The 27,300-nt window shown below is 44.5% G+C and overlaps 1 protein-coding gene across 2 annotated transcripts; it reads left to right on the top strand.

Moving 5' to 3' along the window:
• Window positions 1-525: 525 nt before the first annotated feature.
• LOC142378614 (uncharacterized) lies at window positions 526-26,117 on the top strand. 2 transcript variants are annotated; one of them, XM_075463329.1, is made up of 6 exons: window positions 526-682; window positions 5,836-6,138; window positions 18,203-18,496; window positions 18,602-18,725; window positions 22,294-22,361; window positions 25,034-26,117. In XM_075463329.1, exons 1-5 carry the CDS (start codon window positions 646-648, stop codon window positions 22,346-22,348), a joined length of 813 nt encoding a protein of 270 aa, XP_075319444.1. In that variant the 5' UTR covers window positions 526-645; the 3' UTR covers window positions 22,349-22,361; window positions 25,034-26,117. The 2 variants fall into 2 exon arrangements, with proteins under 2 accessions (XP_075319444.1, XP_075319443.1); XM_075463328.1 differs by having other exon boundaries at window positions 527-682; window positions 18,602-18,721.
• The last annotated feature ends 1,183 nt before the right edge of the window (window positions 26,118-27,300 follow it).

Here is a 27,300-nt window from a genome sequence, read left to right as displayed (position 1 = left end):
TTTGCTTGTTTTTTTTAGCAACTCCTGAAAATAACATTCTGTATATGCTCAGTGTCAAATGTAGTTGATGGAAAGGTGGTAGTGAGAGGCTCGATGAGGAGGAATGAGGAGCCCCACAGACTACAGGTTTCTGCTTAGTTATAGGGCCCGTTGGCCGAAGTCTGTGTTTGTTTTGATAGTCTGTCCGGACTAACAACTGCAGTTGCAGTTGCACTTTTCCCCTTTTTCTGTTGTTCAGATCATTTTCACTGTTCTTTCTTACAAACAGTACAGTAGCGTAATTAATTAACAGTAATTAATTCATGAATAAATACATAATTTCGAATCAGATCATAATGATATGGAAACATGAAATTAAAGGATATATTTTATAAACTCTGTATGCGTCCATAAAAAAAAAGGGCAGCTTATTAAACATGACGCTGGAATAGATCTAGAATGCGTTACTTTTTAATGTCCTGGTTGGTGGGTGGTCCGTGGGGGGCATAGAATGCATTACGTTTTTTGTCCCCACCACTTCTAAAACCAAACTGACGCCCTTGTCTGCAGCCACACGCCTCTCGCCTGAACACGTCTGCAGCTTCAGTCTGATTCAGTCTTCGTGCTCATGTCGGGTCGTGATGTCTGTCTCCGTTTAACTCCGTCATGGAGACGAGGATGATCGTTATTTCCCTCTGCCTTGGTAAGTGAGCTGTTTGTTCTGTTTGATAGAAACCTGCACAGCAGGTAAAGTTCAGGGTCTGCGCGGGTTTGCAGAGTCTCAGCAGTCAGAGAACAGCCGCCTCATATGTGCAGCACATTCAGCTCAGAGTCGCTTTTATCTTTATTTCATGATTTCTGTTTCTTTGGAAGATGCACCTGACCGTCTCTGCCTCCAACTGTTACCTGATCATCATTTATTTATCTGCTTCATGCATGGAACTCCATAATGATGCTTAATAGAGGGTTGATGAGTTATTTTGGAGAAGAGAAAACTAATTCCAGGATGTGTCTTATCAATTAAAATAATCAGAATGAATCTCTAAGAAAAAGAATATCTGGATCTGGGTTTTCAGGCTCCTGTAGGAGCCACAGAAATTATGAAAAACGTTTTTTTTTTTTCAAACCAAGAGTTGTAGTGTAATCTGTAGGAGAACAGTGACATGTGTAGTGAGTTTGGTGACACTACACTGTATCCTAGTGAAGTTATTGGATATTTATTTATTATTTTTTGTAATGTCTCTCTTGGGTTGCACTTTGTAGACGGTCCCTGCTCGTTGCTCTCACAGCCGGCTAAATAAACTCTAAAGTTATTGGTGTGGCTCCGAGGATGGCTCGTTTTGATGAAAGTTAGGTTGTAGCTCCTTGTCTGTCTTACTACGGTTGGAAATATTCTTGTTTTGTGTTTTAACAACGTCTCACTTCTGAGTTATTGATCCCGGAAGTCCGAATCTGCCAATATCTTTCCAACTTTACCGAACTATTTCTGCCTTTAAACAGAGAAGAGGCGCTAAAGGCTTCAGAGGAGTCACTCATAGTGCTTATTAATAATGTGTGAGAAATGAGGAGCAGTGTGTAGCAGGTGGGTGAGCTCCACCTTCAAAAGAGTCATTTTGTTTTAGAAAGTTGTTATATTTCACTTTTTAAAGATAACGTGAGATAAAAAGTTTCCACCAGAGCTGGAATCCGCCCAAAAACAGAGAGATTGTTGAATAAAACCAGATAAATACTGAAGTGGAATTAATCAGGACATTGATCTGAAACAAATAACAGACAAAAGAACAGGAAACTGTTAACAAAAGATTATAAAGTTGATGTTGAAGTCAAGCCAACAATGCAGTGAAAAGCCTGTTCAATGCTCCGTTCATCACCGTTACAGTGAAATAACAGCGATTGCTTCTTCTCTGCACTTTAAGTTGGTAAAATGTATCCTGCTGGCTCACTGTGCCCCACATCACATATTTAACAGCTAGCTTAACAATTCTGATGCTGGTCTATAAAGCTCTGAATGGTCGAGGACCAGAATACATCAGTGACCTCCTGACCCAGTCTGAACCTTCCAGACCCCTCAGGTCATGTGGATCCGGTCTTTTATCAGTTCCCAGAGTCAGAAACAGACATGGGGAAGCTGTATTCAGCTTCAATGCTCCACATGTCTGGAACAAACTCCCAGAAAGCCTCAGATCAGCTGAAACACTCAGTGGATTTAAATCCAGGTTGAAGACACACCTATTTTCAGCTGCGTTTGAATAAAGCTCCAAATCTGAAGCTTGAGTTTCAAAACTTAATCACATTTTAACTACTGATTTTTTCTATTGTTCTTATTTCTTTCTTTTTTGTTTAAAATTTAAATCATGCTTTTTATTTCTACTGTTTTAACGTATCTATAAAGCACTTTGAATCACCTTGTTGTTGAATTGAGCTGTACAAATAAACTTGTCTTGCCTTTCTTTGCCACAGGCATATATTTAGCTCAATGGCTGCAAACAAAGGAGGAATCTGTTTTAAAAGATGAGGTATCAGGTTTCAGACGAAGTCACAAAAAGCTAAATTCAAGGCAGTGACCTAAATTTCTATAGAATAACAGCTTGTTTGGCTTTTAGTGTGAACTGCAGATGATTAATTTCTCATTAAACGAAGAGAAATATCAGGTCCAGGGTCAGCATCAGTGAAATGAGGGTTCCTGGTTCGAATCCCGGCTGGTTCTTTCTGTGTGGAGTTTGCATGTTCTCCCCATGGATGTGCGGGTTCTCTCCGGCTTCCTCCCACCACCCAAACATGAATGTCAGGCTGGTGACTCTGAATTGTCTCTAGGAGCGTCTCTGTGATGGTGAACCTGAGTGGGTATAGAAAATAGATGGATGCTGTGATCAAAGAGAAAATATAAAACTGAAAGTGGAAGTTGAAATAAGAAAAAGTACCAGACTTTAAGTCTCCTCCAATGGGGTTTTTGTTTGGTGATTAAATAAACAGGAAAGTCTTTATTTGCATCTGTTTACAGAAAGTCTCATGGCAGCTTTTACATTACGCAGATAAAATCCAACCCCAAACAACGTCTGTTTACTGAAAACTCATGAAGCTGAACAGATGAGCTGAAGGTCACCCTTCAGATGTGATGTCCTTAAATTGATAAAGGACATGGATTTACAGCTGTCCCTCCATTAAGAGTTTCCATTAAAGCTGAACTGAACACACAGAAGCTTTTAGGCACTAAATTAGAAGCTGATGAATTCACATCCGCAGCCTTTTAACTTCCTCAACAAAGCAGTTATTATCCCTATTTTCCCTTTACAGTTTCCTGGAACAGTGTCTCTGCGGATGTGCTGACGGTAAAAGATGCATTCAGTATAGATCATCAGCTGGATTGATGATGTTGTTCAGAGGGAGGCTCACCTTTCTGAGAATCCAGCCTGCTTTACTCAGGATGGGCTCAGTGCAGAAGCAGGATGTGATGATGGAAAGCAGCTTGATGCTAAAGCAAATACAGGATGCAAATCCGCCCTGTCTTCTTTCTGTGTGCTTAGCCCAAACAGTGGAACTCTTTGGTTGTTATAAGGTTCACACGAGGCCTCGGGCCTCTGGAATACTGCTGAGAAGTTCAGTCTAACAAAAACTAACTACAAAATAATCTGTACATCCTAAGACTTAAGTGCTGGGTTCACTTGCATCAAGATTCGCTGCAGTTTAATTACAGCGTGCACATTTATAATTAAACTCGGTGTTAGTGGGAGGCCTGGAAATCCAACATGATCCAACAGGAGTGTAGATGTTTGTGTTGAAGCTCAGTTCTCAGGTGGTGCCAAACAGAACATGAACCGACTTTTAAGAAACGATAGAAGCGTCTGGTTGGCTGATGGGTTTTCGAACTGATCAACTTATTTAAGGCATCTCTTTTCTTGAAATGTGGTTGAGTGAAGTTCTCATGAGTCGTGTTTGAGATTCCTCAGTTTGGAGAGTCAGAAGCTAAAAGCTGCACAGGCCAGAACCTTTTTAGCCTTCTGGAAATAGGTCAAACCTCAGAGCTGTCACCGTGGCAGCTGCATTGTGCCACTTCTGTATCTGTTACATGAACTGAGCTGCGAACCAAAGCGTGCTGCAGCAGAACAGAGACTTTATGTTCTGTTTCACCTTGAACCGCAGCCTGTGCTGCACCAGGAGCCTTCTGTACTGGTGACAAAGTAAAGAAAACACAAAATAAAGCTTCAGATTCCTCTAACTTCTGTGTAGTGGGCCGTCCATACGAGAACAGTAACACGTCTGTCATTTAAAAAGTTCCGTTTGATTTATTTATTGTTTTTCCTTCTGCAGCTCTGTGAGCTTTACTGCCTGGTTTATACTACAGAGCCTGTTCCCTTCTGCAGTTTCCCACCTGCTTCAGTTACTGATTAACTCACTTGTTTGGCGTTAGTCGTGTTCGGTTCCCCGGACACCGACTTTGAACTGAAGAAAGAACCCAAACACAGCTGCCACCCTGATGGATGGTGGGATAAATGAAACTGGGTGGAAAGCAGACAGAAATCCTGTTGCAGCTCGACTGAATCACGTCGACTGTTCTGCCCGCAGCGGTGAATGTTACTGAGGAGCAAAGAGGAGATTTCATGTCAGAACCTGAAACTGAGAGACAAGGCAAACAAAGGTGTGTCTGACGGAAACCACAACTCATCTTTTCCTGCTTCATCAGGTGCGGGTGTTTGGGGGGCTGAGCCTCTCCCAGCTGTGCTCAGATCAGAATCACTGATAAAGATAACCTGCATGTTTGTGGACTGTCGGAGGAGAGCGGCCACACAAGCAGCTCAGCTTTAATCAGAACACACATCCTGCAGACTTTAAAGAACCTGAGCCTAAAGCACCTTTTTATTTCTATCATCTTTCATTCAGTTCCAAAATAAACAAACTGTAATAATCAGCTGATTATTGATCTTTATGATCATCCTGTTCAGTAAATGTGACTCTTCCTGCACACTGGTTCCAGAACCAGTCAGCACCTGGAGAAGCAGCATTTTCACCACTTTGGAGCTGAACTGTTCAACAATCAGCAGCAGATGTTTTCCCTCTTATATAAAATGTTATGATGGGAAACCGAGCCAGATGTTCCGTACCTGCGAGCTTCTTTCTGCAGATATTTACAGTCACTGAACAGCTTTATGAGCCTGTAGGAACCGGTCTGTAGTGCGTGCAGGACAGCTGAGTCAAAGCCAAACAACAGAGTGAAAGCAGCACTCTGCTGTGACTCTCAGGTTAAAGCGTGTTTGACTTGATTTAGAAACATCTGGATTTGGCTTTTTGCTTCCAGTTGTGCATCGTGATGTTGTGAAGATTCACCTCGTGTCTCCGGCTCTGTTCGGTGTTCCTGTCCGTGAGACTGAGAAGTCAAAGTTTATGCAAATTCACTGAAGTCTCAGTTTCATTTGTCAGGACTGAATTGAATTTACTGCTTTTAAAAGTTAGCCACCATTCTGTGTTGGTGCATCTGGACTCTTTATGATCCCTGCTGTATTTGAAAGGTTTTCTCCTGTTTCCCTGTTTCTCTGAGCTCCACAGTTTTCTTTGTCCTTTCTCTGACTGTCACCGACAGCTTCACTGTAAACCCACATATCCTTCAGACAGCTGTGATAATCAGAATCAGAATCAGAAAAGGTTTTATTGCCAATTCATTTTTACATCACGAGGAATTTGGCCTGGTCTGTTTAACATCTAAGACATCACTCAGACACACTTTAGAAAGTCTCAGGGCCGACTCAGACAGACAGCCAGTGATAGAAAACTCAAAGTCAGCAGCTAACGTGAAACAGGACGTGTTACGGTTCACTTTGATGGGAGCTGAAGCTGACTGTTGTGTCTCTGATTGTTTCACAGGAACAATTTTATCTGCAGCTGAAGGAGTGAAGGAGAACCTGACAGGTGTTGTAGGAGGAAGCATCAGACTGCCCGACTCCATGCTGGATAAAGGATTTCTTTTATATGATGGAAACAACATTGCTTCTGTGAAAAATAGAGAATTTGAGATCGAGGAGGACATTTATCTGAACAAACTTCTCTGGGACAAAGAAACTGGACTCTTTACAATCACAGACCTGCAGAGGAACGACTCTGGAGTTTATAAGTTTGACTCTAAAAAAGGACGCGTTTTCACCTCATCTTATAAACTTACAGTTTACGGTGAGTCCCATTTCCTCCTAAATCTGATCAGTGTATTGATGGTTCCAGAAACAGCTGCTGTTGTCTGTGCTTTCCACCCGAGCTTCTTCTTTCTTTGTCGAGTCTCATGTGTCTGCTTCCAACCAATCAGCATTCGACCTGCAGATAGCCTCTAAACTCATTGGAGGAGAGCTCCAAACTCCACAAGCAGATCTGTGCTGCCATGAATCCTGCTTAATGAGATGCAGAAGTGGGTGAAAAGAATAACTCTGGAGAAGAGATGATTTTCTGTATTTCTACAGAAAGAAATACGATGTAATTAATCAAACACATCGTGTTTACTGTAGTAAATACAGAGGTGATATGCTTTGGTGCACAGATCAGACTTTTACTGACAGTAAAACCTCTAAATAAGCTGCCAGCTGTGATGCAGCACACCCTGAGGGCGGCCCCGTCTAACAGATGATGTCACTGCTCTTTATTAACTGTGACCGTGTGTGACTGAAGTGACAAAGTTAGTGTGAGAACCGGTCTGACCCTGTCCTCCATGTGCAGGATGATTTACGAGTAGAAGCTGATAATGAAGTTCCCTCAGCGATGCCACTGGCATTAATGTGCACAGCTCTTCTTTTTGGAGGAGATCACGTGGATCTTTGCTGCTGCAGGACATCTGCCAGCAAAGTGAATCAGTCCATACCGTCCACTGCACCGTCTCCTCCCACATCACCAACATCAGAACAGAAGTTTTTGCACATGTTTAGTGCACGTTTGTTGCTCCGTGCACGTCTCATTTTAAGGATCCAGCTCTGCATGTATGAATCTGTCCAATTAATGAGTCTGAATGAGCATTTTCTTTATTTTGTTGACAGATGATTGTTTATTACAATAAATACAGACACAACAAACCGAGGATTTCATTGGATTGATAACTTTATTGCTTTTTTATTACTGCACAATAAACCTTTTGACCTCTGACCTTTAACAAACGTGTGGTGAGAAAGTGAAAACGAGAAGGTCTGATGAACGCTGGTCCCTCCACAGTGAGGACTCATAAGGCAGAACACAGTCTGCCTGCTAACCTGCAACAATGATGGCAGCAGCTCCTGTTATAGACACCATCCTGATCACAGTAAAGAATTGTTTCACAGACATTTTATCATCTTCTTTTCAGTCCCAACTTTATCTATTTAACGCCATCATTAAAACCGGTACGTAGTGATTAATTTCTGGAACAGTTATGGTGACAGTTAGGGACAGAAAACCTGTTCAGGTCACTTCTGTTCGACTGGTAGTGTGGGAAAACAGACGAGGAACCAAGAGAAATAACAACATCACAATCAACAAGCAGGTTTGGTGAGTAACGGATGTATGCAGCTATGCAGAGAAAAACTAAAGCAACCGAACTCAGTTCGTTGTATGTGTGTGTCTGTGGGAGTTATTTGTAGATGCTTAAATAGTGTTCATAAGTTTCATTTGAATAAAACACGAGCGTCTCGCCCACGTACGCATCTAACCAGAAAAACTAATGACTGACGCTGAGTTTAACTCACCAATCAACTGCTATTTACACTTCCGAGGCAATGAACCTGAACACATTAAAACTGCAAAACTGAGCAAGAGCCATGTTGGATGCTACAGTTTTACATCTTATCGACGAATGAATCGACACCTGCTCCATTTTGCATTGCAGAATTACGTCCTCTCACGCAGCTGTAGAGGTTTGTTGTAGTCAGTAGTTGGAACATCTTTATGGTGTTTAAGTACATTTTCATCCGACCGTCAGGTGCTTAAAGTGGAAGTAGACACTGCTTGGACTCCTTTTGTTGTAGCATCGATTTGAGCCTTAAATTAGCTGCAGGACATCTTCAAAGTCCTGGTACGTAGAAAGGGGGCAGGAGGCTGGAGACACTGGAAACAGGTCTGAGATCGCTGTGGGCACCTTATAGTTCAGCTGATTGAGCAGACGTCCCAGGTGCAAAGGCTTAGTTCCTAGATGCTGCCATCCTGGGGTCAGCCCGGAGCCCTTTGCTGCATGTCCTCCCCCCTTTCGGTCTACCTACTTTCAAATAAAAGCCACTGGTGCTCAACAAGGCTTTAGAATAAAGTTTAATCTAACCAGACTTTTTAAATATTGTATTCCAACCTTTATATTGCTTCAATCAGTCAGTTGATCAGGTTCAACAACACGTGCCTAAAAGACTACCTGATTATACTACATGACCCGTTTTTTACAACAATAGATTATTTCTTCCCTGATGACACAAATATATTGCAAGATCGCAGTGTCGGGATTCATCGGGCTTAGATTGAGAAAGAGTGTTTCAGGGAGCATGAGACATCATTTCCACACAACTCTCTCTGGAAATGAATCTTGTGATGTTGTGTAAGCTTATCCAAATGATGCCACAGTGAACATTTGCGTAATCTGAGTTAAAGGTGGTGCAGAAAAACAGAAAGAAATGTTTTGTTGTTGTTGTTGGACCAGCAGGGGACATAAAGAGGAAGTCAAAGGCAGATCAAACGAGGACTAAATATCCCTCTATCATAATAAATTAGGAAATAGAGGTTTGCAACAGCAATTCCACTCATCAGGGTCAAGCTGGGACATTCGTTGTGTAAAGATGTCATGTTTGACAGCACAGAGGCGGATTTGGAGGGAGGAGAAGTTGGAAGTTCATTCAATGATTCTCTGCTGATACACCTCTGAGCTGCCAAGGGAGGAACAGGAGAGACTGATCTATGTGGGAGCGCTGGGACTGCAGAACACACCCCTCTAACCAGAGATGTTGTGGTCACTCAGCTGATGCCGCAAAGTAAGCGAGAAACACGTGTTGATGTAGGACTGAGACGCCTCTGTTTGGTGCCACAGAGGACCAGTGGCAGCTCTTCTTCTAAGGATCTGTAGTTGTTCTTCAGGGTCAGGGTTGTTACAGAAACATACTGCCTGGCTTTTCTTAGGAAAATTAGGACCAGTATAGTAAAGCATGGGTTCAATGTTAGCCTAACAGCTACGTAGGTTGTTCTGCTGCCTTCAAGATTAAATCTAATCTAAATTTACATTTTTCAACCTATTAAAAATAGAAACTACAATGAGGAACTGATGGCTGAAGTGACCACTGGTCATGATTTGTGTGATCAGATGCTTGCTGCAGCGTGACTCTTCCTCATCTTACCCTCACATGATTCCAACATGCATGGGAAGAACATGTTTAAAACAGAGCGAAGCTGCCAGATTAAGAGTCCATTCAATTTCCCACAGCTGACCCAAAATATGGTAAGAATGGAACCAGGTTATGATAAGCCTTCCACACCGGAGGGAGAGGCCAGGGAGTTTAGGGGGTCTCACTCATCACCAACTCCATGGCAGCCAGGTTTCAGGGGTGGATGGGACCTGCCCTAAGTTCCTGAAGGCCTTGGATGTTGTTGGGCAGTCTTGGTTAACGGGCCTGTGCAACATTACATGGAGGTCTGGGACAGTGAACTGGTTGAACGGATGGTGGTACCTCTATTCAAAAAGGGGGACCAGAGGCTGTGTTCCAACTGTGGAACATGGGAGTTTGCCCAACCAGTCCTCATGTGTTCTATGGATTATGAAGGCTGATGATCATGTCCTTCATGGTGTCCTGTGGGAGGTGTTCTGGTAGAATTGGGTTCAGGCCCCTTGTTACGGGCCATCCGGCCCCTTTACAACCGCAGTGAGAGGTTAGTTTGCATTGCTGGCAGTAGGTCAGAGGCGGTGCTTGTTGTTGGCGGCGCTTGTTGTTGGCGGCGCTTGTTGTTGGCGGCGCTTGTTGTTGGCGGCGCTTGTTGGCGGCGCTTGTTGGCGGCGCTTGTTGGCGGCGCTTGTTGGCGGCGCTTGTTATTGGCGGCGCTTGTTGGCGGTGCTTGTTGTTGGCAGTGCTTGTTGGCAGCGCTTGTTGGCGGCGCTTGTTGGTGGCGCTTGTTGGCGGCGCTTGTTGGCGGCGCTTGTTGGCGGTGCTTGTTGTTGGCAGTGCTTGTTGGCGGTGCTTGTTGGCGGTGCTTGTTGTTGGCAGTGCTTGTTGGCAGTGCTTGTTGGCGGTGCTTGTTGCTGGCGGCGCTTGTTGGCGGCGCTTGTTGGCGGCGCTTGTTGGCGGCGCTTGTTATTGGCGGCGCTTGTTGGCGGTGCTTGTTGTTGGCAGTGCTTGTTGGCAGCGCTTGTTGGCGGCGCTTGTTGGTGGCGCTTGTTGGCGGCGCTTGTTGGCGGCGCTTGTTGGCGGCGCTTGTTGGCGGTGCTTGTTGTTGGCAGTGCTTGTTGGCGGTGCTTGTTGGCGGTGCTTGTTGTTGGCAGTGCTTGTTGGCGGTGCTTGTTGGCGGTGCTTGTTGTTGGCAGTGCTTGTTGGCGGTGCTTGTTGTTGGCAGTGCTTGTTGGCGGTGCTTGTTGGCAGTGCTTGTTGGCGGTGCTTGTTGCTGGCGGTGCTTGTTGGCGGTGCTTGTTGCTGGCGGTGATTGTTGGCGGTGCTTGTTGGCGGTGCTTGTTGGCGGTGCTTGTTGGCGGCGCTTGTTGTTGGCGGCGCTTGTTGGCGGTGCTTGTTGGCGGTGCTTGTTGTTGGCGGCGCTTGTTGTTGGCGGCGCTTGTTGTTGGCGGCGCTTGTTGGCGGTGCTTGTTGCTGGTGGTGCTTGTTGGCGGTGCTTGTTGGCGGTGCTTGTTGGCGGTGCTTGTTGGCGGCGCTTGTTGTTGGCGGTGCTTGTTGGCGGCGCTTGTTGGCGGTGCTTGTTGTTGGCGGCGCTTGTTGTTGGCGGTGCTTGTTGGCGGTGCTTGTTGCTGGCGGTGCTTGTTGTTGGCGGTGCTTGTTGTTGGCGGCGCTTGTTGTTAGCGGCGCTTGTTGTTAGCGGTGCTTGTTGGCGGTGCTTGTTGTTGGCGGTGCTTGTTGGCGGTGCTTGTTGTTGGCGGCGCTTGTTGTTAGCGGCGCTTGTTGGCGGCGCTAGTTGGCGGTGCTTGTTGTTGGCAGCGCTTGTTGGCGGCGCTTGTTGGTGGCGCTTGTTGGCGGCGCTTCTTGGCGGCGCTTGTTATTGGCGGTGCTTGTTGGCGGTGCTTGTTGTTGGCAGTGCTTGTTGGCGGTGCTTGTTGCTGGCGGTGCTTGTTGGCGGTGCTTGTTGCTGGCGGTGCTTGTTGGCGGTGCTTGTTGGCGGTGCTTGTTGGCGGTGCTTGTTGGCGGTGCTTGTTGGCGGCGCTTGTTGTTGGCGGCGCTTGTTGGCGGTGCTTGTTGGCGGTGCTTGTTGTTGGCGGCGCTTGTTGTTGGCGGCGCTTGTTGCTGGCGGTGCTTGTTGCTGGTGGTGCTTGTTGGCGGTGCTTGTTGGCGGTGCTTGTTGGCGGTGCTTGTTGGCGGTGCTTGTTGGCGGCGCTTGTTGTTGGCGGTGCTTGTTGGCGGCGCTTGTTGGCGGTGCTTGTTGTTGGCGGCGCTTATGTTGGCGGTGCTTGTTGGCGGTGCTTGTTGTTGGCGGTGCTTGTTGCTGGCGGTGCTTGCTGGCGGTGCTTGTTGGCGGTGCTTGTTGTTGGCGGCGCTTGTTGTTAGTGGCGCTTGTTGTTAGCGGCGCTTGTTGTTAGCGGTGCTTGTTGGCGGTGCTTGTTGTTGGCGGCGCTTGTTGTTAGCGGCGCTTGTTGGCGGCGCTTGTTATTGGCGGTGCTTGTTGGCGGTGCTTGTTGTTGGCAGTGCTTGTTGGCAGTGCTTGTTGGCGGTGCTTGTTGCTGGCGGTGCTTGTTGGCGGTGCTTGTTGCTGGCGGTGCTTGTTGGCGGTGCTTGTTGGCGGTGCTTGTTGGCGGTGCTTGTTGGCGGTGCTTGTTGTTGGCGGCGCTTGTTGTTGGCGGCGCTTGTTGTTGGCGGCGCTTGTTGTTAGCGGCGCTTGTTGGCGGCGCTTGTTATTGGCGGTGCTTGTTGGCGGTGCTTGTTGTTGGCAGTGCTTGTTGGCAGTGCTTGTTGGCGGTGCTTGTTGCTGGCGGTGCTTGTTGGCGGTGCTTGTTGGCGGTGCTTGTTGGCGGCGCTTGTTGTTGGCGGCGCTTGTTGGCGGTGCTTGTTGGCGGTGCTTGTTGCTGGTGGTGCTTGTTGGCGGTGCTTGTTGGCGGTGCTTGTTGGCGGTGCTTGTTGGGGGTGCTTGTTGGCGGCGCTTGTTGTTGGCGGTGCTTGTTGGCGGCGCTTGTTGGCGGTGCTTGTTGTTGGCGGCGCTTGTTGTTGGCGGTGCTTGTTGCTGGCGGTGCTTGCTGGCGGTGCTTGTTGGCGGTGCTTGTTGGCGGTGCTTGTTGTTGGCGGCGCTTGTTGTTAGCGGCGCTTGTTGTTAGCGGCGCTTGTTGGCGGCGCTAGTTGGCGGTGCTTGTTGTTTGCTGTGCTTGTTGTTGGCGGTGCTTGTTGTTGGCGGTGCTTGTTGGCGGTGCTTGTTGCTGGCGGTGCTTGTTGGCGGTGCTTGTGGGCGGTGCTTGTTGGCGACGCTTGTTGTTGACAGTGCTTGTTGGCGGTGCTTGTTGGCGGTGCTTGTTGTTGGCGGTGCTTGTTGTTGGCGGTGCTTGTTGGCGGTGCTTGTTGGCGGTGCTTGTTGTTGGCGGTGCTTGTTGGCGGTGCTTGTTGGCGGTGCTTGTTGTTGGCGGTGCTTGTTGGCGGTGCTTGTTGGCGGTGCTTGTTGGCGGTGCTTGTTGGCGGCGCTTGTTGTTGGCGATGCTTGTTGGCGATGCTTGTTGGCGGCGCTTGTTGGCGATGCTTGTTGGCGGCGCTTGTTGTTGGCGGAGCTTGTTGGTCTCCACCAGGGCTGCCACGAGGGTGAAGCAGCCCAGATGAGGTTTAGCACTTCCGAGTCTGAAGCCACAGTCCTCAGTTGGAAAAGGGTGAAATGTCCCCTGCAGGTTGGGGTGGAGTAACTGTCGGGGTCTTGTTCACAGGTATTAGGGTCAGCGTCCACAATGCTGCTGACTTTGAACAGGTCTGCTTTGATGAAGAGAGAGCTGAGTCAGAAAGGGAAGCTTTCCGTTTACCAGTTGATCCATGTTCCAAACCTGACCCTACGGTCACAAGCTTTGGGATTACTAATACAGGTGGTGTAATTCTCCACCAAAAGTCACCAACGAATGTGGTCATTTGTCAGATTAAGAAAAAAAACAAAAGAAGACCGGATTAAATTCTTTGGATATAAGCCACGCAGCAGCCTTTATTTCAGGTCATTTGTCAGTTATCGAGTCTCTGCTCAAATTAAATTCAAAATTATTTCTATAAAGCACCAAATAACATCAAATATCATCTCAAGACACTTCAGTGATCCAATCCAATTCAAACCAATTAGAGCCCAGTTCATTGTAATCATAATCCAATCAACTCCAGTTCATTAAACATTTTAATTGTAACATTTAATCAGCCATGAGCCAATGAACTGAAAACTATTTATATTTACTGCCCAGATTTTGATTATAAATCGTGTGGTTTATAATAAACTCTTCTTTGCTTCTCTGTCCTGGAGAAGATGTCATTTATCTAATTTCCTTGCTTTTAAACATCTGCAGCTCAGCAGGAAACCCTGAACAACAAGTGTTGTCGTATCTGTCAGCAAACTGCGTCCCACTCAGCAGCCTTTAGCTCACACAACACTGCAGGCAGCCAAAGATGGACCTCTTATCAACATCCTCTTACCGACTTCCTCCTGCAGCCAATAACGCAAAAACAACTCGATAACTTGTGATCGTATTGAGTCAACATGGGTCAGTTTTATTATTTCTCTCCCTCTTTGAATTATAACTTGCTGGAACTGCCAAGACTAATGATGCTGGTTCCCAGCTATAACTGTGTTATTACATTAAAACTAGGGCTGTGACTCGATTAAAATTTTTAATCGTGTTAACTACAGGCTTTGAAATTAATTAATCGAAATTAATCGCATTTTAATCGTATATACTTTATCCTTTAGAAAATTAACATTTTCAACAACATAATTTCAACAACAGAACATATCCCTATTTGAAATCTGAATGTAGCATGCATGAAAACACAGTATATAGAATCTTGGATGTTAAGCTGCAGTTTCCCTTGGCTTCCACTAGGAGGCGCTTCTGTTGAGACCAGTGAGAAGTTGTTTTTTTTTCACATGGATTTTGAATGACAATACATAAGCTTAATCAACAAAATATTGCTTATTTTTTATTTTTTTCAAAAACAAGAACAGGCCAGTGCATATTTTGCCATAAAGTTCAGCATACTTAGGAAAGTAAATTTCAGAAATTCAGGTAACTTTATAGGTATAGGTAGACCTGTAATCTAGAACACTTTTTTTGTTAAATACAATACTTTCAAGTGCATTCAGAAGCATATAAACCCTGACTATTATAATCTAGATTAGGGGCCCCCGTTAACTTCCGCGCTAGCTGCTACATGTTTAGCGTTGAGGTGATATTTGAGGCTTAATATGCTGCGGTGATACGCGAATTCCTTGTTGCATAATCTGCACACAACCACGCTCTTGTCGACGCTTCCATCCGTCTATATTTTAAAACTAAATTTCCCCTGCACGGGGCCAACTAAAGCATTCTCATTAGCTTCTTCCTCCATGTTTGTCTTTCAGACGTCCTTCTTCTTCTGTTTCTGTCTGGCTGTATTCATTCAGGGATTAGTGCTGCCCAATGACGTGTTGGTGCCACCCCCACAGGTGAAATCCCAAACGACTTCTGAGTTTCCAGCAGGCTGTGTACACCGTCAGGCGTAATGCCACTCTCCAATGCTCTAATGCAGAACTACTTATCTATATTATAGTGTGCGATTAAAATGCGTTTTTAACGCGCTAATATGTGTGTAGTTAATTAATCGAAATTAACGCACTAAAGTCCCAGCCCTAATTAAAACACATTCGGTAAGTTTTAAGCAGACAAACGATGTTACCATCAGCCAAACTTTTTAAACCCTGAAGAACTTCCACACTGCTGAGGTAACTTTTTCGAGGTCTGGGCCAAGCGTCTCGCTCCCATCTAACATCCTCTCTGTCATGACGTTTAAAAGTAGCCTCACACTGGTTAGCAAAGATGGCTGAAAGTAAATATTTAACCTGGTTGTGTCCAGACTCTCTCTGTACCTGCATGTATCATGAATGTTCTCAACTAATGGCTGGATTAACGTTGATAATGTCACTATTGGGTGGGTGAGAGGCGTGGAAGGACACGGACGCAGACTTTTCAAAAAGCAAACTGATTTATTATTTAAAAAACAAAGGTTAAAACAAAGCGTGGCTGAGCCGGATGACAAAACTAGACTGTGGAAAAACAAAACAAAGAACATGACTTGAAAGAACTTAACTTAGCTTGGCGTGGCGTGAAGACGGAGTAGAAGGAGTGAGGTGCAAGGATCTGACCAAGTGCATGGGGAAACCTGGAAATTAAATACTGAATAGGTGATAGGTGAGTGCAGCTGAGAAGAAAACTACTGGTGAATTGAATGAAGGTGATGGATGAGCAAGAGAAACTGTGGGGAAAACATGGCTAAACTAAATACCGGACCTGGACTAGAAAACTAAGACATGAAATAAACTAAAACATGATAAAACACAAAACTAAGAACTAAAAACATGGGGAAAACCCCATGGATATGACAGATAAGAGTTGTTTTATAATGCTATTTGCTTTCTATGAGGTTGTGTTCGTGCAGAACATCTGTGGCGAATGCATTAACCTCAGATAGAAAGGCGTGTGTGTGCATGTTGGTGGAAATTTATCTCTGGGCTGCTTGTCAAGTCAAGAATGCAGAGTCTGAGCCAACATGAGTGTTTATCCTGGGAGTGATTTTACTTGGTAAACACAAAGATCGTTGGTGGTTTATAATGTTGGGGCTGTAGGGAAGCGTCAGCGCCTCGCCTGCCTTATCACACGCACCCCTCCCATCTTTGTGTAAACAAACCTATTTAAAGGAGAACTGCGGTATTTTCAACATTAAGCCTCTTTTCTGAGTCGTCTGCAATGTTTTAGAACCCCCCTCACCGCTTTTTTGATGTTTTCTGCTGTCTCCGGTATTTGCCTAATTTTGATTCATCTCAACCTGCTTCAGAATGGCAAGTCATGCGCATGTCCTAAAAGGTCCGTAAAAGCACCATAAACGTCCGTTTTCAAAATCATCAACTCACCAGAGTGGTTACTGGTGTGCACTGGTAATCCATATCAAATTTTGTGGCCTCTGTCGTGTTTTATTTGACATTTTGTAAATCCCATTGAGTTGTATTGAAGACTGGATGTTCACTGATATTACTCCGCCACCGAAACCGGAAAGAGGAGATGTTTGTAGTTCTCTTGCACCGAAAAAAAGAAATCCATCCATCCATTATCTTCCGCTGGTCCGGGGATCGGGTCGCGGGGGCAGCAGCTTGAGCAAAGAGACCCAGACGTCCCTGTCCCCGGCCACTTCCTCCAGCTCTTCTGGGGGGACCCCGAGGCGTTCCCAGGCCAGCCGAGAGACATAGTCTCTCCAACGTGTCCTGGGTCTTCCCCAGGGCCTCCTCCCAGTGGGACGGGCCCGGAACACCTCACCGGGGAGGCGTCCAGGAGGCATTCTCACCAGATGCCCGAGCCACCTCATCTGACTCCTCTCGATGCGGAGGAGCAGCGGTTCTACTCCGAGCCCCTCCCGGATGACCGAGCTTCTCACCCTATCTCTAAGGGAGAGCCCAGACACCCTGCGGAGGAAACTCATTTCGGCCGCTTGTATTCGCGATCTCGTTCTTTCGGTCACTACCCACAGCTCGTGACCATAGGTGAGGGTAGGAACATAGATTGACCGGTAAATCGAGAGCTTCGCCTTCTGGCTCAGCTCCTTCTTCACCACGACGGGCCGGTGCAGAGCCCGCATCACTGCAGACGCCGCACCAATCCGTCTGTCAATCTCCTGCTCCATTCGTCCCTCACTCGTGAACAAGACCCTGAGATACTTGAACTCCTCCACTTGGGGAAGGATCTCATTCCCGACCCGAAGAGACCCGAAGACCCGGGTCGGGTCGGGAAAAAAAGAAATAATACGAAGAAATTTACAAAGAATATATAATCTGCTCCAACTTTCTTCAGATGCTTTGAACACAGTCTCTCACTGGCGTACTGATTACGGACTGCCTACTTCCTCTATTTATTTACGTGCCGAAGGACAATGAACAATCGCCATCAATGGCGCCATCAAGTGGTGTGGAGTATAGCAAGTCAAATTCAACTGCTGAGCGGAAGTTTATCCACGGCTGTGAGGTGGCTAAGAAAATAGTTCGAGCATGAACGAGCTGCCAAATAAAACACGACAGAAGCAACTTTTCGCCACGAAATTTGATATGGATTACCAGTGCACACCAGTAACCACTCCGGTGAGTTGATGATTTCGAAAACGGACGTTTATGGTGCTTTTACGGACCTTTTTGTACATGCATATGACTTGCCATTCTGAAGCAGGTTGAGATGAATCAAAATTAGGCAAATACCGGAGACAGCAGTAAACACCAAAAAAGCGGTGAGGGGGGTTCTAAAACATTGCAGACGACTCATGAAAGAGGCTTAATGTTGAAAATACCGCAGTTATCCTTTAATAGCTTAAGTAGGAGGCCGGAGCTCAGACCACAAACTTAAAGAATAGAATGTGATAAAAGTCTATTAGCATCAACACGTGAGTGAGACTGTGTGTTTGTTGGTTGAATAAAGTTAGAATCGACTCTCTCTTGACAGTGTGTGAATTCAAGCGGTCAGCAAATCAAAAACGCTGAGTTCAATCTCAGAGCAGCTCTGCCTTCATGGAAAACCTGCATCATCCTCTCATTACGCTGGATTCACAAACACTATGTCTTTTTACTGACTCCTATCCTCCGTGTTCCAGCTTGTCAGAACCTGTTTGACCTGCAGGTGAGTCAGGAACTCAGCTTAACCCTCACCAGGATTACTGGATGTGGGGAAGTTGAATGATGTGGGGATTTTTACCTCCTGAGTTCTGCTTTATGTTAGAAAACAACTGAATGTCTCCTTTATGACTCCTGATCATCTTTAGAGCAACATCCCTTTTAAAAAGTTCCCTGTTGAATTAAACAGAGAGGAACATGAATAAAACCTCCTCGTCTTCCTTCTGTTCTCCATCCATTTCCCCTCCAGACTCTGTTCCGTCTCCTGCAGTGAACACACTGAGTGTGAGCTCTGACAGCTGCTCGTTGCTGTGTTCGGTGCACAAAGAGACGACGCTGCTGTGGTTTAAAGGCGAGCGGATCCTGAATCGGAGCCTCTCTGCGTCCTCTCTGCCTCTCACCGTAAACACAGAGGACTTCAGCTCCTCTTACAGATGTGTTGCTGCCAGCCCTGCAGAAAATAAGACTCTGACAGTCAACATTAATGCATCTTGCAGTGAAGAAGCTACGAGGCAGATTCCAGCTGAAAATAAGATAAGACATTGTAAGATTCATTTCAACACTGATTCTGACAAACATATCTCATATTTTATTCAAACACAGTTCCTGTTGGATCTCATTACTTTGTGTGCTTTGTGTTCATTGACAGATTATTGGCTCATTGGACTTCTAACCTGCATCGGGTCCCTTGGATTTGTTGCACTGGCTGTCTGCGTGATTAAGAAAAGATGTCTTCCAGGCACAAAGAGGACAATCAGTCAAACACAAGGCAGGTATTTGTCTTTTTTTATTCATTCCCACAGATATAGTATTGATTATTGATTGTATTTGTCTACAGATTGTAGAATATTCTGTTGTTCAGTCTGAGGTCGTATGAGGCGTCAGTACAGCTTATTAAATTCTTCGGCTTATAGATGTGTATTTCTCTGTTATTTATGTGTGACGTGCTTTGACTGTGTTCAGGGTTTTTTTAGGGATTGTTCATCAGTTGTACGACCTGCATCATCAGAAAGATCCACTGAGAGTTCTCTGGGTTTTTGTGGTATAAAAGGTGTTTTTGAATAATTTGATTCTTTTCATGGACGCCATTATGTCATGCCAGATGGTTTCTGTTTGCTGCATTCAGACCAGTGAATAGAGGGTGATTTCCATGTTTTATTGTGCCTCGGTGTAATCAGAGCCGAGGGACATAATGGCCTCATATGACATCACCGTTGAAATAAAGACCCTGTTGAACTTGGTCATTGCCGGTGCTTTCCAAAGCCACAAATCACACCAGTTAAAGTATCAAGTTGTTATGCGAAATACAAGAATAAATCTGAGCAGTAGTCTATTAGTCCTGCTTACAGCAAAGAGTAAAGATGAATTCAGGCCATAGCTGAATGTGTGTGACACAGCCACGTGAAAAAGAAAGTAACCTCATTCAGTTTGAAGGTTTTACATATCAGGGCAGATACTTATCATCAGTGTGAGCAGCTCTATAAAAGCAGAAGTTCTGTCAGTTTGCTGCTCTGCAGCATTCAGGTGTGTGTTAGCACGATGCCAAGGAGGAAAGACATCAGAAATGATCTTAGAGAAGCAGTTGTTGTTGCCCATCAATCTGGGAAGGGTTATAAGGCCATTTCCAAACTATCTGGAGTCCACCATTCTACAGAGAGAAAGATTATTCACAAGTGGAAAACATTCAGGACAGCTGTCAATCTTCCCAGGAGTGGACGTCCCAGCAAGGTCACCCCAAGGTCAAAAACCCAAGAGCTACATCTCAGATTCTGCAGGCCTCAGTTAGCATGTTAAAGGTTAAAGTTCATGACAGCACAGTTAGAAAAAGACTGAACAAGTATGGCTTGTTTGGAAGGGTTGCAGGAGAAAGCCTCTTCTCTTTAAAAAGAACATGGCAGCACAGCTTAGGTTTGCAAAGCTGCATCTGAACAAACCACAAGACTTCTGGAACAATGTCCTTTGGACAGACCAGACCAAAGTGGAGATGTTTGCTCATAATGCAAAGCAGCACGTTTGGAGGAAACCAAACACAGCATATCAGCACAAACACCTCATACCAGCTGTCAAGCACGGTGGTGGAGGGCTGATGATCTGGGCTTGTTCAACAGCCACAGGACCTGGGCACCTTGCAGTCATTGAGTCCACCATGAACTCCTCTGGATACCAAAGTGTTCTAGAGTCAGATGTGAGGCCATCTGTCCGACAGCTAAAGCTGGGCTGAAACAGGCTCATCAACAGGACAAAGATCCCAAACACAGCAGCAGATCTACAACAGAATGTGTGAAGAAGAAAAGAATCAAGGTGTTGCAATGGTCCAGTCAAAGTCCAGACCTCAGCCTGACTGAGATGCTGTGGTGGGACCTTCAGAGAGCTGTGCAGAAACCAATGCTGCAAATGAGGAATCATACGTCTGTTTCTTGTGTCTTATCTACTCTCCATCTTTGTTCCAAAGGTTCGGGGAAATTAGTGCCTTAGATGGAGATCCAACTCGCTGATGTGACTTTTTGTTTGGTTTAATCTCTTGGCTTTGATAAAGATTGCTGCAGAAAACAGGAAACAGGATGTGAGTAAAGTGAAGACCTGCGTCAAACACTTTGTTTACTGTCAGAGTGTTTGTGGCACTGTAACATGGCGTTATGGTCTGCTCTGTGCACAGCAGATTCATCTTTTGCTTCGCCGCTGAAGGTACTTCAGGCTGGAATAAAAACAACCAGTGCCTTTATTTCCTGTTGCAGCTGCAGGAAATCCTGCTGAGAAGTTTCCTGCTTCCTGAAACCTTACAGGGCTGAAAAGGAATGATTTATTAAACAGGACGTTTTCATAGAAGTCACCTCACATCACCCAGCTCTGAAATAACAGCTTTTGGAACATGTTTACATACACATAGACACATTAAATCCAACATCTTGGGGTTCAAGCAGCTCCAGCAGCTCTTAAAGCCGCCCTGAACACGGTTTTTCTGAATGATGAGAGACATAAATGCAGATAAATGAGAGGAAGTTCAATTAAAAAGCTGTGAAAACACAGAGCTTCTTCTCTTAATAGATAACATTCTGTCATTTATCAGGAGGGATTTTCCCAGACTCCAACACTGCTCAGCATACTGACTCTTTGTAGGCCCTGGCTTCTGCTCAGAGAACAGATCAATGTTATCATGTGAATCAGACACACATGTGAAAACTTATACACTGGCCCTGTGTGACTGAAGCAGCCTTCCATCATATCTGAGCAACCAGAAGCGTTTCCTGAGGCGAAGCGAAGCATTTCAAACAGAGTTACCATGGAAACATTGTTGGTGCACTTCAGTTACACAATCTTCCAACTGTTGATCCAGCTCTCATTTCTTCCTGTTTCCCTCCAAGCAGCCAGACTTTCCTGTAACATTTAAAGTGTCCTGATCGACAGTTCTCCAGCTTCCTGAAGCTCTTTCAGAGTTTTTCTTTGGACATTTTCTGTTTTTTCCCTCATCTTCAGTCCAGTCCTTGTACCTCAGCATCTTCAGAGGAATGTGTTTTTTCTTTGTTAAGCCACTTAACTCTGAGCTATGAATCATTCAGGCAGAATAAAGGCTCCTAACTCAAGGGATGAACCAGAGTTGTGTCCACACATAACAGACAACTTAGCAAAGAAGCCATTTTAAATTGGATCTTTAGGCACTTTGTTACCAGCAGCCTGTCACAAAGACACATCATTTGTTCCCATTTCTTTAGTTGCATCACTGAAAATCAGCAAAGATAACTCAGTTTGACGGACAGAAAATAGGATTTCTGCAGCAACAAGGTGGTTCCCAAAGAGCTGTTAGCTGAACACTTGGCATATCTCAGCATGGTGTGCAGTGTGTCCTTAAAACATTTGAGGAAACTGTACAAGTGGAGGACAAAAGAAGAAGTGTCAGGTCTAACAACTGAACTCTCACTGAAAGCCATTTAAGTCCTGTTGAATAAACATTTGTCTTTTATCATCTTGAACTCTGTTTTTGTATTTAAGCCAAGAACCACATTTTGTCTGCATGATTAATAAAGACACCGCTGCTGTTTCTTCACTTTGTCGTACTGGTTTCCTGGGAGGTTGAACATTTAATCAGAAATCTAATATTTTCAGGCATGACACAGTTTGTGCTCATCACACATGTTCACATCATCAGAACAAAGGCCCAACACTGAGCTGCTCTGACTGCTCTCAGGGCCTCAACAATCTGATCTGAAATATATTCTCACAAACCTGAACGTCTTGTTGTTTTTGCTCTGTTCCCTTTTCTCCCCTGAAGCACTCACTAAACCTGCTTTTGAAAGTTTTATCACAATGAAAAACAAATTCACTTTCAACTTTGTATCTCTGCAGACTCAGTACGAAGCGAGAGCGAAGTCCAATATACGCAAATTCATGTATGCAGTGACAGAAAAAGTCAGGTAAGGGCTTTTCATCTGGTTGCTAGGTTACTCAACATTAACAGCTGTTGTACTGTTTTATAAGCTAACACATCCGTCCTAGACCACTTCACTGGACATTTGCTGCAGGCGATAAGCATTTTACATTTACATTTACATTTAGTGGAAAGATGGGTCAGAAAACCACAGTTCTGAGCACTTAAGAGCATTCTCCCTGGTTGGATCTGTAACCGTGCTCTTACAGTGCATTCGGAAAGTATTCAGACCCCCTTCAATTTTTCACTATTTGTTATGTTGCACCGTTATTTTAAAATCATTTTAATTCATTTTTCCCCCATCAATCTACACTCTGCACCCTATAATGACAGCACAAGTTCAGAATTTTAAAAAAATTGCAAATTGATTGGACATGATTTGGAAAGGCACACACCTGTCTATATAAGGCCTTACAGCTCACAGTGCATATCAGAGTAAAATGAGAGCCATGAGAGCCATGTACAGAGGCTATAGTCCTCGTGCAGCTGGTTCGATCGGATGGCCCTTTGCTGCGTGTTATTCTCCTATCTCTGCCCCCTGCTTACTGTCTCTCTTCACTGTCCTATATATAATAAAGGCATAAAAAGCCCCAAATTTTTTTTTTAAAAATGAGAGCCATGAGGTCAAAGGAACTGCCAAAAGAGCTCCGAGACAAAATTGTGGCAAGGCACAGACCTGGCCAAGGCTACAAAAGAATTTCGGCTGCACTTATTGTTCCTAAGAGCACTGTGGCCTCAATAATTCTCAAATGGAAGAAGTTTCAGACAACCAGGACTCCTCGTAGAGCTGGCTGTCCGGCCAAACTGAGCAGTCGGGGGAGAAGAGCCTTGGTGCGAGAGGTAACCAAGAACCCAAAGACGACTCTGGCTGAGCTCCAGAGATCCTGTGTGGATATGGGAGAGTTGCAGAAAGACAACCATCACTGCAGCCCTCCATCAATCTGGGCTATATGGCAGAGTGGCCAGACGGAAGCCTCTACTCTGTGCAAGACACATGAAAGCCCGGATGGAGTTTGCAAAGAAAACACCAAAAGGACTCCCAGACTGTAAGACAGAAGATTCTCTGGTCTGATGAGACCAAGATTGAATTATTTGGTCTTAATTCTAAGCAGTATGTGTGGAGGAAACCAGGCAATGCTCATCACCTGCCCAATACCATCCCAACGGTGAAGCATGGTGGTGGCAGCATCATGCTGTGGGGGTGTTTTTCAGCTGCAGGGACGGGAGCAACTGGTTGTGATTCAAGGAAAGATGAACGCTGCAAAGTACCGAGATATCCTGGATGAAAACCTTGTCCAGAGTGCTCAAGACCTCAGACTGGGCCGAAGGTTCACCTTCCAACATGACAATGACCCGAAGCACACAGCCAAATTAACGCAGGAGTGGCTTAGGAACAAGTCAGTGAATGTCCTTAAATGGCCCAGTCAGAGCCCTGACTTAAACCCAATTGAACATCTCTGGAGGGACCTAAAAATGGCTGTCCACCAACGTTTCCCATCCAACATGACAGAGCTGGAGAGGCTCTGCAAGGAAGAGTGTCAGAAAATCCCCACATCCAGGTGTGAAAAATCTTGTTACATCATTCCCGAGAAGACTCATGGCTGTACTGGCTGAAAAAGGTGCCTCTACCAAGTGCTGAGCAAAGGGTCTGAATACTTAAGTTCTTGTGATATTTCAGTTTTTCTTTTTTAATAAATTTGCAAAAAATTCTATAATTCTGTGTTTGTGCTGCCAGTATAGGGTGCTGAGTGTAGATTGACGGGTAAAAAAATGAATTTTAACATAAGGCTGTAACATAACAAATAGTGAAAAATTGAAGGGGGCCTGAATACTTTCCGAATGCACTGTATTAACTAATTAATCATGAAAGCATGAAATCTGTATGTTGCATCAGATCATCGGCTCTAAAGGTAACAGTGTCAGACCTTACAGACATAAGTCAGAACTTAGCTGTGTCCAAACATACTGATGACACATACCTAACTGAGGCCAGACAGAGACTCTAAGGTGGAGCAGACGGAGGAGTGGTGTCATATAGAAAGGTCTGAGCACTGCAGGGTCCCAGTTCTCTGAAGCAGATCTGTTCGGGAGGTGTTTAGAAGAAGCTGATCCAGACAGATAACCAGGTTCGTGTGAAGGTTGAGAGCAAGTCATCAACGCTGAGGATAATGACAGTGACAGGAAACAGATTACAACCTGGCAGGTGGTGAGATAGCTCTGGGCTTGATTTCAGAGGAGGGATGCAGCTGGTGAGGCTCAGCTTACACTCATCTGTCTCTGTCTGCTGTGCTCAGCATTAACACACCATTCAGGTAGCAGAGCAGAGCAGGATGACTCAGGATGCTGTTCATGCTGCTGATGTGTACAAACTGATGCAGGCGAAATGAGCAGACTGTGGGTTCTGGGGATGGTTTCTGTTCTGATTTTATGTCAGAGTCAGACATTAAGGACAGATGAGCTCACCGGAGAGCTTTAAAGCTATGACGGTGATGTTGTTGAGATGGTTCTGTTGTCTCCATGAGCTGAAACAGAGAAGCTGCTTCCTTTCTGGTCCATCAGCAGGTCGAATGTGTACAGAGGAGCACAACAACCTCCAGGGTGGAGAAGGGTTCCTGTTATTCTGCTGGACACTCACTTCCTGTGTTTTTGCTTCTTCAGGAAGGAAATGGTCCAGATTCTTCAGGCAGTGTGGATAACTCCAGCTTAACCACAGTCTATGATCAACTGCAGGCTCATCGCATCGGGCCGACAGACGCTGCTGTCAGTGTTTAACTGCAGATTTCAGGGTGTCAGACATTCATTTCCTTTGCCACAGCTTGTTATCTCCTCTGTGTGAGACATGCAGGAAGATCTCAGGTGAACATTTAATCATTTCATATTTATTGTATCGTTTCTTTTGTCAAGCCTGCTGCATTTATCTGTCTAAACATTGTTTTTTCAACACATTTCCATTAATCATGTTGTGAAACTACTGAGATAATAAAGAAGCTTTGTTTGGCAGCCATGAGGAAGTTCTGTGTTTAACTCATCATTTCCTCCTGATCAGAGCACATTCATAAAGAAGAATTGGAAGCATTTTGTTCAGAATAAACACACAAAGCTTTATTTCTGTTATTCTAACAGGTAAAAATAACCCGACACAACAGTCTTCCCTTTGTTTTACGCAGCATATATTCTCTGTTGTGGTGATGCCGTAAATGTCTCCGGGGTGAAAGATGATGTAACGAGATACAAAAGCACACCCAGCTCACAGTATCTTGTTTAAACCGGTGCTTCCACTTCATGTAAAATACATTTCAAGGAGGACATATTGGATAAAGGTTTATTTTCCCTTGAAAACATTCAATTTTACAGATAAATTAAAAAGATCTGAACAAAATTCATCCAATTAGTCATAATAATTGGCTTGAATTGGACTGAATACATTTCATCTATTCATCCTTTTTATCATTTTATCTCTTATTATTTAAAGTTTGCACAGACCTCATTACTTTGAGCACTTTTACTTTAGTTTGTCTTTTTGCATAAACAGTAAATATTACAGTATTTTTACATTCTTAAGGGCCTTAAAAACTCAACTTTGCATGTCTGAGTTCCACATATGAAGGTTTTTCTATGAAGGATAATCGAGTGCTTTTTAATGATACAAACATCTCGACTGCACAGACTGTATCTTTGAAGTGCCTTGAGATGACGTTTGTTGTAATTTGACATTATGTAAATAAAACTGAACTGAATTGAATTGAAATACATCATTTGGGTCAACTGCAGGGCAGACGTGACTTTTTCAACCAGGAAAACATGAACAGGAAGTAGAATCCTGTCATTTTAGGACGTTTCGGTGAATGAACACCAGATGAATTTGATCACACTGATTATTTCACACCTGAGCTAGTTTTAATGGGCATCATTGTAGGAAATGTATCCCAAACTTTACTGAAATATCCACCTGGAAAGGTTACTGATTCCAAAGTAAGCTTTCAGACTATTTCAGGCTATTTCAGAGCACTAAATACCATCTTATTGTGAATTTATTTGTAGAGGGTTCTGTTCAAGTAGATCAACACCAATTTGGACAAAGGAAACAGTAACATGTTTTATTCTCTCCTTGCTCTCTGTGTGTTGTTCCTATGCTGTGACTGAAGAACAGTTATTTCCCTGTAACACAGCTCAGAGTGTTTAAAGGGAAAAGTGAAAAAAGCAGAGGCACAAAAATACATCAAACAGGGCAGAAACAGAAAAACAGCAGCTGAGACTCACATTGAGCTTTATTCTAAGCTTGTTATTGTTGGGGTCGGCGGTGGTTGGAAGGTTGTGCACAACAGAATTACAGCGGTGATCAACCACAGGAGCATAAATACTGCGGGAACTGATGAACAGGACGGACAGGTGAGCGTGGAGCTGAGGCCCAAACAGGAGAACCGAGGACGGAAACAGAATGAACCAGAAACTGAACCGAGGTAACACAATACTGAGACTACAACAACAGAGGCAAATCATAAAAGCCAGAGTAGAAACAAAGAGGCTCATCAAGAATAGAGTAACGCAAAGCGAGAATAATTCCTAAATAAAACCAAAAACTCAAAAAAAAAAGAACACCAAATAAAAAGCAAAAAAAAACAGAAAAAACACCAAATAAAACAGGAAAAAAACAAATAAAGCAGAAAAAACACCAAATAAAACAGGAAAAAACCAAATAAAGCAAAAATAACAGAAAAAAAACAAAAAATAAAACAGAAAGAACACCGAATAAAACAGGAAAACACCAAGTAAAACAGAAGAACCACAGACTGTTATGATCTTACGAGTCTGTAGCTGCCATATTTGAACATTAGGAAGGACATCACCTGTTCGAAGCTTCATTGGGAGGCGCGACCGCACTGCTGAGCTGAGTAATCACAGCTGGATGGATGAAGATGAGCTCC

This window comes from Odontesthes bonariensis, chromosome 4, assembly GCF_027942865.1.
Source record: "Odontesthes bonariensis isolate fOdoBon6 chromosome 4, fOdoBon6.hap1, whole genome shotgun sequence".
NCBI lineage: Eukaryota > Metazoa > Chordata > Actinopteri > Atheriniformes > Atherinopsidae > Odontesthes > Odontesthes bonariensis.
This window is presented reverse-complemented; position numbering and strand designations above follow the sequence as displayed.

Bases quoted from the DNA above. Each gene is read 5' to 3' on its own strand.
- LOC142378614 (XM_075463328.1), top strand. From the start codon at position 646: ATGGAGACGAGGATGATCGTTATTTCCCTCTGCCTTG. The intron at 683-5,835 runs GTAAGTGAGCTG...ATTGTTTCACAG, and splicing joins CGTTATTTCCCTCTGCCTTG to GAACAATTTTATCTGCAGCT. The intron at 22,362-25,033 runs GTAAGGGCTTTT...TTGCTTCTTCAG, and splicing joins GCAGTGACAGAAAAAGTCAG to GAAGGAAATGGTCCAGATTC.